Here is a 10,932-nt window from a genome sequence, read left to right on the forward strand (position 1 = left end):
CAGGGGGGTCCTTCCTTGACATAAGACAAGTAGTAATGGAGATACAGTCTGAGCCAGTGAAGCAGCTTATGAGGAATGTGCTGAAGCCCTTGAATCAAAACAGCATGTCATTGCAGCAGGTCTTCCTTCTTGCAGCTGGGATAAAGCTGGAAAATGTGCTGTTCCCTCTGCCCTGTGGGTGCTTTGTGCACCACAGCTCAGGAGAGGTCTTGCAGAAGAGGAGACCAGTTCAGAGCTTCAGTCATGTTGCTGTGGAGTGGTGGCAGGTAAGGAGATCAGAGGGAAATAAGAGAATGTAGAGCATGGATTCCACTAGCCTGGTTAGACACAGGAAGAGCAAGTCAGGGATATTCTAAAACTGCTGAGGGTAAAGTCTGGTTCATGAAATTGCACAGTATATGTACAGCTAGAAAGCTTGCATTCAAAGCCTTGGATACTCAATAATATCTGATAACACTCTTATTTTTCAATGGTATTCTTTATAACAGTTAATGCAAATAACTCTCGAGGGGTCTTAAGGCTGCTGCTTCAAGATTTAAGCCAATCTCCAAAAATGGGGGATGAGGAGGAGATCCTTAGGGGAACTGTCTGCCCCTCATCTGTTCCTTGGACACTTCTTAGGGCTTCCTGCAAGCACATAATGGTAGGTGCTGTTGGAGAAACCAAGTGCTGAGGGTTTGCAGTTGTTGATTGGATCAAAGTGTGCAAAACTTCACATAGGACAGGGGACCATGCATTCCCACAGTAGCATTAACACTTTTTATGCCTATTTGAACATTGGGGCTGTGACATTAAAGCATTGCCAAGGAGAACAAAAAGCAGAGTAGATGCCGGGCTAGGACCTGGATGCCTTGGCTGAGGGTTCCTTTTGGTGTGTGTGACACTGTCTTCAGTAGTCACCAAGAACCCTGCTGTGTCCTAACAGTTCTGTGGGTTCAGTGCACCACATTTGCACCTTTCTTACAGTCTTGGAGACCTCACAGCTCTCCCGAGTCATCACCATAAGCATTTTGACCTGTGGAGGAGTTGCCTGCAGACCAGCAGCGCATGGAGCCAGCGCAAAAAACTTTTAATGGTTTTTCTGCTCGGTTTAGTTTCTGGCCAGAATCCTGCTCTGCCCCAAATGCCTGCTGGTTGATGGACACCTCTGTGCCACCAGGGATGGGACCATGTGTGAAAGGGACTTCTGCCCTATGTCATGTGTCCTTTGTGGTGGAGGAGCTGGGGTGTGAGGAAGGCAGGCTGGGGAATGGGGGTTTGGTGGGTGCACACTGCCTGCTCCAGAGCCATCCTCAGCTCATATGTGGTATTGTTTTCCCCTTCCCAGCTGAGGTAAGATCAGCAGCCGTGGGCCTGATTTGTCATGGGTGGGTTGTAGGACCTGTGGCAGTACCATTGCTGCAGTGTGACTTGGTGTTCTCTGTGGGCTAGGACACACCATTCCTCTCACTGTGCAACTTGGGAATGGCTCAGCTCTTACAAAAGCAGTCCTGGCTGCACCTGCCAGCACTTTCTGCTACAGAAGCTTTGCAAGAAGCTCAGTGACTGCTTTGGACATGTGCCTACAACCTCCCCTCAGTAATTCAAGGTACAGTTGCAGTGGCCTGGCTCCCACATGGGTGTGCAGGACATCCTGGAGGGTTCCTGCAGAGGTGATGTACCTCATGTTCTCCTCCTTCCAGCCACAGAGCCATAGAGAGGAGTATCCCAGTCAAAGGGCACAGGGGGCACCAGGATAGGGGCCCAAGCGTTGAAGTTGCCAGACTCGTGGCGTGCCACGTGTGACTGCCTGAGGCTGGCAGCCTTCCTTGGCCTTGCCAGCAGCTCTGCTCATTTCTGGTCAGGGTTGACAGCCCAAGGAGCCCTTCATCTTGTTGGTGTGACTGGTGCTTGTCTGCAAGCCAGAGCGAGCTGCAGCTGCCCCAGCTCCTGCATGGCCAACCCTTTGTGCAAGTGTAGGGGGATGGGGCAAAAGGGAGCCAGTTCCACACTGGCTGGGACAGGCAGCCCTGCACCCCCAGCCAGCACTGTGTTGTCACTGCCTTGTGACAGGGAGCAGTGAGCCCTGTGGAGAACTGGCTGCTGTGGCTCATCCCAGCCCTGCAGGGGACAGAGCTGCTTTTGCAGGGACAGGGGAGAGGCTGGCAAACCAGCTGGCAGGCAGCTAGGCTGCTGTGGTTAACCACTGCTACACCTGACAGCAAGCAGTTCAGTCAGCCCCCTGATCCCTGCCCAGCCCTCACTGGGGTTGAATGATAGTACAGCAGTGCCAGTCCCAGCACTGTCTAGCCAAGCCTGGTGGCAGCTGTCCCAGAACCAGTTATCCTTGCACTGGTGCCACTGTCCCAGCACCAGTACTGACTCAGCTGGTACTGCCCAGCACCAGTTGTCATGGCATTTTATTGCCCAGGCACCAGTTTGGCCCAGTACAAGCTGGCCCAGCCCCAGTGCAGGGGGGCACCTGCAGCATGGCTCAGGAAAGGGTTGGTCCTGGTTTTTGGCCTTGCTCCCCTGGTGCCAGCCAGCTCCTTCCTCTGGTACGCTCATCCTTGCTGGAGCACTGCAGCCCCTTGAAAACCTTCCTCTTTTCCTATCAAACAACACTGCAGCAGTTGCTCAGCTGAGCACAAGAGGACAGAGCTGACCTGTACAGGACAGGTCCAGCCTCAGTGACAGCTGCTTGCCGTGGACCAGAGCTGTCAGCACAGGACCCCAACATGCCTGAGAATGTTGGGCTTCCTGGAGCTTGGGCCATCTCAGGGCTGCGTTCAGCCAGGCACTGCTGTCCTGCCTTCAGAGCAGCCATGCAAGGTTGAATCCCCTTCCCAACATCTGGCAGAAATAAAGCAGGCATCCATGTCAAACATAATATATTTATAGCAAAAATAGGCTTTTTCTGTAGCTTCCATACACAAGGTTTTCTCCCCGTACATTTACGCAGTAAACAGGCCGACTGAAGCAGCGTGCGCTGGCTGACTCGGCAGCTGCCCTTGCTTCAGGCTCCCACTTACAACGGGTGGCTTCATCCCCCTTTTGTGGCTGCTCTCCAGAGCCTGCACTGGATCCCTCATACTTCCTCAGCCAGGGGCTGTGGCATGGCCAGGGAGCAGCCCAGGGACACAAGGGGAGCGATGGTGCAGCTTCTGCCCCCCAGGCAGAGGGCAGGGCTGGTGGACAGGCGGCCTCTGTTCAAATGGGAGCAGCCCAGGGAGTCCCTCCCAGCCCAGGATCAAGGAGAAGCTTCCTGAAGCTTACCTGTGCTGTGACCACAGGCTCCTCCACCATGCTCTTAAGCAGCAAGTGACTGGGCACAGGACCTCAGCCCTCTCATGGTGTTAAGAAGATACAAACCTCATTAACTCAGGAAGCCTTCCCTGTTCCTGCCTCTGTGCTGATGGGAGGCAGAGGAGGGGCTTAGGACTGCCCAAAGTCCCCTGCAGAAATCCCCAGTGCCTGAACACTGTCAGAGACCTTCTCACCCTGCTGTTGGAGAAGGCAAAGCATTAGGACACTCTGCCAGCAAGAGCTTCACAGTTTGGAGTTTGCCTTGGGTCATCTCTTGTTCATCCCAGAGGGGTTTGGCACATGGACCTAAAGGATATTACGTGCAGGCAGCAAATGCATCCCATTGCTGTCCTGGGCTGGAGAGGGGCCCTTGCTGGGAGCCAGCATTTCTTGCTGCCTAACCACGCAACTCAGGACATTGCAACACACCCGCACGCTGCCCATGCTGTTCCCAAGTGAGAGACATCACCCCAGTGAGGACAAGTGCCCAAGGGTGGCTTTGCAAGCAGGGCAGCCACTGCAGCACAGGGAAGGAAGCCAGCTTTCCTCTCTGCCCTCCCTGTGGCACCCAGGCTCCCACAGCACCCAGGCAAGGAGCTTCTGCTCGTGGGAGAGCATCCCTCTAATTTGGCCCCAGTCCCCTATTGCTTCCCTCTCCCATGTTTTTGGCAGTCCTCCTTGGACACGTTCAAGTCTCCAGCATCTCAGCAGCGCGGACTTGCCTCACAGTTTGGTAATTGCACGTAACGGGGCCACTCAGTGAGCCCCACAAGGCAGGGGGGGAAAACCAACAAAAAGGAACAAGACAGTCAAGTAAACTAAATTGAGAAATCCCTCGCCGTCGGTCCCAGCGTGACGGGTCCCGCAGGAGTTCAGGGAGCGAGGACGCTGCCTGGCCCTGCCGCAGCGCAGCCCCCGCTGTCTAGGAGATCATGTACTGGGTGATGGCCTGCAATGCATACAGCAGCTCTGCCTGCATCCGGGCCTCCAGGATGAGCAGGTTCACGTGGACCTACAGGAGAAACAGGAGAGGCTCGGGCAGCTGCAGTGCGCTGTGGGCAGCGGCACAAGCAACCGCTCACCTGGGCGAGCGAGTCTTTTGGCATGGCACAAAATGCCACCCATTTTTCCAGCTCAGGCAGCTCCCCTTTCCCCCTCCTCCCAGTCCTGCAGGCTGTGGCTGCTTCCCACGGCAACATGTCAGGGAGTCCCCTGCATACTTGGCAGCAGCATGGCAGGCTGGCACCAGCACAGTCCCCAACGACCACAGCAGCCGCTCCTGTGAGTTACAGCTCGAAGGAGGGCTTGCCTGGAGGCACCCACTGATGGGCTACTGACTTTGGAGATCCCTGTGCTGCTGGTGGCCCCTGTGCTCGTCACACTGCGCAGCCCCATGCCATGCTAAGCCCAACTCCTCATAAACAGCCAATTTCCACAATTTCCACTCCCCCCCCACCTGCCTCAGACTGGTTTGGTGGCTCAGAGATCTCCCAAACACCCCCCAAAGCACCCCAGTCTGCAGCCCCTACCCGCTCCCAGCCCCACCGCAGCCACTCAGAGCCAGGGGCCAGCCATCCCACCTTTTCACTGTGCTTGAACTGCTTCCAGAACCTGTCAAACATTTCTGAGTTTGTCTTCTCTGGGTAGCAGGTTACAGTTTTAATGTAAACTTTGAGCATTCGCTCCAGGAGCTGATTCACTTCTGCATAGTCATAATCATCGTACCTGCGGGGAGCACAGGGGCGAGTCACGGCCAGCACCTCGCCTGTGGTCTGCCTGGGGCACAGCCATGGGGCAGGGGGACACATGGCAATGGCCACCAGGCACTGAAACCCTGTCCCCAAAGCTCCCTGCCCTGGCCAGAGAAGCTGAGCATCTCTTCCCTGCCTGTCCCAACATCCAGGCAGGCCATTCACCTCTGTCCCTTTTCCACGCTCATCTGCAAGACAGCCTGAGTCCCCTACCCTCCTCCCATCTAGGTCACCTCAGTTTCCTCCCCTGGACCATGAGGTTGGTTTCCCTACCTAATGCCAAACATGCAGTGGATGTAGTTCCAGATGCCCCGCTTGAAAACAGAGGGCTCACAGCCCTGCCGCTTGGCCATGGCACTGCTTTGCAGACCATCCACCATCCTGAACTTCTCATCCAGGAGATGCCCAATGTCAGAGTAGAGCCGGTTGACCAGTGAGAAGCCATGGTCTTCCCAGGAATAATCCTGTTGAGCACAGCAAGAGGCTTTTGCAATTGCAAAAAGGAGCTTGGAGCATGTTTCCAAGAACAAGGGCTGGAGACCTCAGGACGCAGCAGAATTCAGTAAGTTTGCTTGGGGGGCACCTCTGCCACAAACCATAACATCCCTTATCAGACAGCTTTTGAATGATTTTGACCCTTGCCACTGTGAGGGCCATGCAAAGAAATCATCAGCCCTTGGGAACAGAAATCATGGGTCACCTCCCCTCTTCCCAACGCCAGTGGGGCAGGTCCCCTCTCAGAGCTGGGCTTTTCCACTCAGCCATTTTGCAAAAGCAGCTGTGCCAGATCCAGGCTGCATGGGCATCCCTGCCACCATTTACTGCCACGAGGAGCAGAGAGGCAGCAGCTTGGGCTGCTGCCCAGCGAGAGAGCAGGAGCCTTACCTGGACTCTGAATACCTGCGTCTGATCCTCATCGCGCCGGGCAAAATCCTGGTATCCAAAGTCAGGGTCCTGCATGTAGCATGCGAGGTTGGTGGCACCAGTGACTTCTCCATCAGGATCTGCGAGAAGGGAGAGCCCTGCAAACGGGTCAGAGCAGTGCTCAGCTGCCCTGTTCCCAGCCACAGCAGGCATCAAAAGCCAGCCCTTGCTGTGCCCCATGTGCATCCCGTGAGCCCCTCTACGAACCATACATCATGGAAAATGTAAGGCATGAGGGAGCAATACCCAGGTGTGCCAAACAAACTCCCACCCTGCACACCCACCTCCGCTCCCTGCCCCTCACCTTCCTCTCGCTCCAGCTGCAGCAGCCTCATCTCCTCCCTGCCCTCGGCCTCCACATGGATCCGCTGCATGCGCTCCCGGAGGGAATCCAGCTCCATGCAGGAGTCCAGGGACTGCACAGACACAGGCTGGGGGTGAGGGCAGCAGTCGTGGCTGCACCTCCCCCTCCCCAGCACACCCACCCTCGGGGGCTCACCCGCTTGCGGTTGATGCGCAGCAGCTCCTGGCTGCAGCTGTTGCCGGCGGTGGCTTCGCAGAAGCACTGGTTCCCGAGTGACAGGGGCTTCAGGGAGCCTCGGCCCCCCAGCCCCTCGTCCTGCTCACAGCCACAGCCGAAGACAAAGCTGGCGAGCGCGTGGCAGTGCGCCAGGAGGACGACGGCGTGCACCAGCTCTGCCAGTGACCAGCTCCACTCGCTGATCTTCAGCAGCTTCTGCAGAACACAGACCAGCAGTGTGCCACAGGCAGGTGGGCAGGGTGCTGGCAGCCTCTGGGGACACTGCTGTCCCCCACTGCTGCCCTGGTCCCTGGCTGACAGCCCTCCCCCAGTACCTCAATGTGCTCCTTGGTGATGAGCCAGGGCCGGTGTGCCAGGATCTTGTTGATCTCGTTGAGGTTGCGGAGTTTGGGGGGGATGAATTCGAGGCCGCGCAGCCACTGGGGGTCACCCCCTGCCCTCAGGAACTGCAGCACATGCAGGTTCACCAGGTACCGGCACTGGTGCCGGGCAGCCGCCTGCAAGAGCAGCACATCAGCATCCCTGCACCACACAGGCACCCCGGCACCCCATGCCCACCTCTCACCCAACCTCCAGGACACCACGATTTTGGCCTCTGATGAGAAGCCTCTGACACAGGCTGTCTGCTGGAGGGAGAGGGGAGCCCCACAGGGCTGAGCAGAGCCCCTGTCCCCTCCGGCAGCTCCCAGTGGGGCTCACCATGATGGCGATGTAGTGCCGGCAGTCAAAGGGCAGGGGGCCATCCATGTGCATCAGGTAGTGCTGCATCTTGAGGAAGCTGTCCAGGTACTGTGGGTGGTAGCCCATCTGCTGGGTCACTGCCTCCAGCCGCCCCCGGCTCGCCAGCACCTTCACGAAGAGGAACTGGGGGCACTCAGGGTCGCTGCCGGACATCTTCACTACCTGCAGGAAACACGCTCTGCTTGGCCCTCTTCAGAGCAGCCCCTGCTGCAGCAGCCCATCCCAGCCAAGCCCAGGCTCTGCAAGGGGCAGAAATCCCCTCTCCTGGCTTGGTGCTCCCAGAAGGACACTCCTGGAGCCAGGCAGAGCACTGCTCAGCACAGGCACTGCTAGCAGGAGGACAGGTCACAAGACACACAGGTTGGCCTCTGCCTGGGAGAAGGCACTGCACGGTGAGCTGAAGCAAAGGACCAACTAGGAATGATGTTTCCTTGCAGTGATGCGGGGCTGGAGCAGGGGAAACATGACATGGAAAGACATTCCAGAATGGAGCAGCCTGTCAGCCTTACCACCAGGCCCCTACACTGCCAGCACTGAGCCCTCCTGCCCAGCAGCAAGATGGGGAAGAGCTGTGGAGACAGCAGAGGGGCTCTGAGGCTCCTGCCCTGGCAAGTCAAGAGGCAAGTGATTGTCCTGGCACCTTCCATGTGGTCAGGAGCACACAGAGGAGCTCCCCACGTGTTGTCCAAGGAGCACGTGTGGGAGCGGTCCCGCAGGACACAGTGCAACTGTCACCAGGTGTGCCCACTGGTGAGAACACAAATGGGCCACTCGGCATGGGGGGCCCAGACACCCCCAGCAGTGCCCACCCCAGTCCCTCCCAAGAGGGTGATGGGAGCCGAGGGCAGGGATGTTGAAAAGGTGTCCGGGCGGCTGCTGTGCCCCAACGACCGTGTTGCCACAATTCCCACCCGACAGCAGGGTCTGCACCTGCCGCCTGCCCACCCTGAGCTGTGGGTGCAGCAGGTGCTAACCCCTGTCACACAGAAACTCAGAGCCCCTGCTCACCTGGGGGAGCCCAGGCAGCACCCTGGGATGCAGAGGATGCGTCTCCTCTCCCAGGCTTGAACTGAAATCTCCCCTGGGAAATTCTGGCCCTGCTGATCCCACCGTCATGTTCCTCCCACCTGCCTCTCCGGCGCAGTCCCCCAAAGGATGGTGACTGGGGCACGGCAACCACAGTGGCATAGCAGAAAACCAGGAGCACTTCTGCAAACCACCAAAGCCATGGGGTGTGTGGCAGAGCACCCCGGGGTGAGGGGGAGGCAGAGCAGTGATGAGCTTTGTGGCAGCACAGAGCAGTTGCACCCACAGAGGCAGTGCAGGAAGCAGCTCTGGCTATTTTCCGCCATCCTGCACTTCTGATGAACATACCATGGCTCAGATGTCAAGAGATTAACTCGATGACATTTGGAACATCAACTTCCTCTGGCCAAAGAGGTCCAAAAAACCCCAAAAGTCAAATTAAAATGGAAAGAAATGAGGAGCACCAGCTTCTCTGTTCCATAGGGGAAGGTACAAGCCAGAAGTGACATGTGAAAGCCCCCTGAAAAGTCCCTCTACCTGGGGAAAGGAGCTGCCATGAGGACAACCATGGGGTTACAGCCACTGGTCTTCTCCTCCTCGTGGGCAGAGGAGCTGGGGGCCCTTCCACTCCCACTGGGGAAAGGTGGTCCATAGCAAGGAGCCATTCAACCAGCCCATGGCTCAGCCTTTGGTGCTGCCAGCTCTCCTCACTCTGCTTGTCCAGGTGGTGGTGGTGGAGAGAGCAGCTAGGCAGACACGGCTTGGAAGGAGAGGATGAAGGAAGGTGCAGGGCAAGCTCCGACCTCGGCCTCTCTCCTGCCCACTCCCAAAGGTACCAGCTCAGCCCAGGGTGTCTCCTACCGGGACCACCTGCCACATTCCCGCACTCCTGTCTCCCCAGCCTCTCGCATTGCTCCCAGTGCCACTTTGCTCACCTTCCTCGGCCATAGTCCTCCTCCTCCCCTGCACCCACTCGCACCCCTGGGCGGTGGGAACATCGCCTCCCTCCCCGGGGAGGCTTTCCTGTGTCCAAGCCCCCTGAACCCCAACAGGCACCTCGACCCCGTACCCACCACCAACCTCGCCCCCTCCCCACCCGGCGGTGCTGCCGGGGGAGCGGTGCCCCGGTGCTCCCGCTCGGCAGCCGTGAGCACAAAAAGGCGGCAGGAGTCTGGAGGAGCCCGGCCGGCCGGGAGCGAGCCCGGGCAGCACCGGGATGCGCAGAGAGGGGCATCCCCGCCGGGGCTCCATCCCTCCGCCAGGAGAGACCGTGGCTCCGCCGGTACCGGTGGCCCCGCCGGTGGCATTCTCTGGAGATGCTGCCGCGGCGGCACCTCTCGCCCAGCCCCTCCGGCCCGGGTTTCGAGGGGACGGGCGAAGTGCCCGCGGCAGGGGCTCCCCCGGCGGCGCCCGGGGCCGGTACCCGCGGCCCATTGTGCGGGCGGCGGCGGCGGCAGCGCCCCCGGCGGGCGGCGCGGGCAGTGCAGGCGGAGAGAGAAAAACAAGTTTGATTGGCAGTGATGGAGCCACGGCGCCTCCCGCATCCCGCACAAAGGGGACGGGGACGGAGCCGCCGCACCAGCACCGGCACCGCGACCGGCACCGGCACCGGCACCAACTCGCCGGCCGCGGCACCGTGAGAGCGCAGCCTCACCCTACCGGCCCCGCGCACCGCCAGCGGGCAGGGGGAATGTCCCGGCCTGTCGGTGCCGCAGCCGTGCCGGGCCGGTGGCGGCCAGCAGGGCGAAGCCCGGTGCTCCGGTACGGGCTGCCGGTGGCGGTGGCGCGGCGGGGCGGGTCCTACCTGCCCCGGCAGCCGCTGGCATCGGCTTCCTCGGGGGTGCTCCACGCTCTGGGGACACACGATCATGGTGAGCCCGTGCCGTGCCGTGCCCGCGGTGCCGGTGCCGGTGGCAGTGCCGGGGCAGCGCCGGCTCCGCGGCGGGCACGGGGGGCGGGCCCGCCTGCGCCAATCGCCGCCGCCAGGGGGCGGCCTCCGCCGCGCCGCGTGGGCGGGGCCGGGCAGTGCCGCTGTCAGCGCCGGACACGCCCCCAGCGGGCCGGGATCGGGATCGGGATCGGGAACGGCGCTGGGGACCAGCGCTGCTGAGCAGAGCCTGAGGGGGGGCCAGCCTGGAGAGCTCATCGCTCTCTACAACTCCCTGACAGGAGGTTGTAGCCAGGTGCGGCGTTGGGCTCTTCTCCCGGGCAACCAGCGACAGAACGGCTGGACATAGTCTTAAGCTGCACCACGGGAGGTTTAGGTTGGACATCAGGAGGAAATTCTTCACAGAAAGGGTGGTCAGGCATTGAAATGAGCTGCCCAGGGAGGTGGTGGAGTCACCATCCCTGGAGGTGTTTAAAAAAAGGCTGGATGTCTTACTTGCACTTGGTGCCGTGGTCTCAGTTGATGTGGTGGTGGTCAGTCGTAGGTTGGACTCAATGATCTCAGAGGTCTTTTCCAACCTGATTGATTCTGTGATTCTGTAAGAGCAGTTGCAGGACGCTGCAGTCGGTGTTGGCCAGAAAGCTCTGGTCTCCTGCAGGGACAGCAGCCGTGGCTGAGGGCAGCAGGTGGCCCTGGCAGTGGCTGCAGAGCCCAGAGCCGAGCCCACTGCACAGGGAGGCCACAGCACATCACCCCGTGTGCAGGGAGCACCGTGG

General features: G+C 59.5%; 1 protein-coding gene across 4 annotated transcripts; it reads right to left on the minus strand.

Moving 5' to 3' along the window:
• Positions 1–2,853: 2,853 nt before the first annotated feature.
• Positions 2,854–10,214, minus strand: LOC113988359 (sestrin-3-like). Of its 4 annotated transcripts, none has more exons than XM_027721844.2 (9): positions 10,073–10,214; positions 7,201–7,404; positions 6,816–6,998; positions 6,460–6,696; positions 6,265–6,376; positions 5,922–6,040; positions 5,310–5,500; positions 4,866–5,010; positions 2,854–4,297 (listed from the first exon to the last, which is right to left on the minus strand). In XM_027721844.2, the coding sequence occupies exons 1-9, from the start codon at positions 10,136–10,138 to the stop codon at positions 4,208–4,210; spliced, it is 1,347 nt and encodes a 448-aa protein (XP_027577645.1). In that variant the 5' UTR covers positions 10,139–10,214; the 3' UTR covers positions 2,854–4,207. The 4 variants fall into 4 exon arrangements, with proteins under 4 accessions (XP_027577645.1, XP_027577644.1, XP_039234102.1 ...); XM_027721843.2 differs by having other exon boundaries at positions 5,922–6,058; XM_039378168.1 differs by lacking the exon at positions 10,073–10,214 and adding an exon at positions 9,349–10,044.
• Between the last annotated feature and the right edge of the window lie 718 nt (positions 10,215–10,932).

The sequence above is a fragment of the Pipra filicauda genome, unplaced genomic scaffold (assembly GCF_003945595.2).
Source record: "Pipra filicauda isolate LSUMZ 115617 unplaced genomic scaffold, ASM394559v2 scaffold9_size5747161_pilon, whole genome shotgun sequence".
NCBI lineage: Eukaryota > Metazoa > Chordata > Aves > Passeriformes > Pipridae > Pipra > Pipra filicauda.

Bases quoted from the DNA above. Each gene is read 5' to 3' on its own strand.
- LOC113988359 (XM_039378167.1), bottom strand. From the start codon at position 9,702: ATGGGCCGCGGGTACCGGCCCCGGGCGCCGCCGGGGGAGCCCCTGCCG. The intron at 6,999-7,200 runs GTGAGCCCCACT...CTGCTCTTGCAG, and splicing joins GGCACTACATCGCCATCATG to GCGGCTGCCCGGCACCAGTG. The intron at 6,059-6,264 runs GTGAGGGGCAGG...ACCCGTTTGCAG, and splicing joins GCAGCTGGAGCGAGAGGAAG to GGCTCTCCCTTCTCGCAGAT.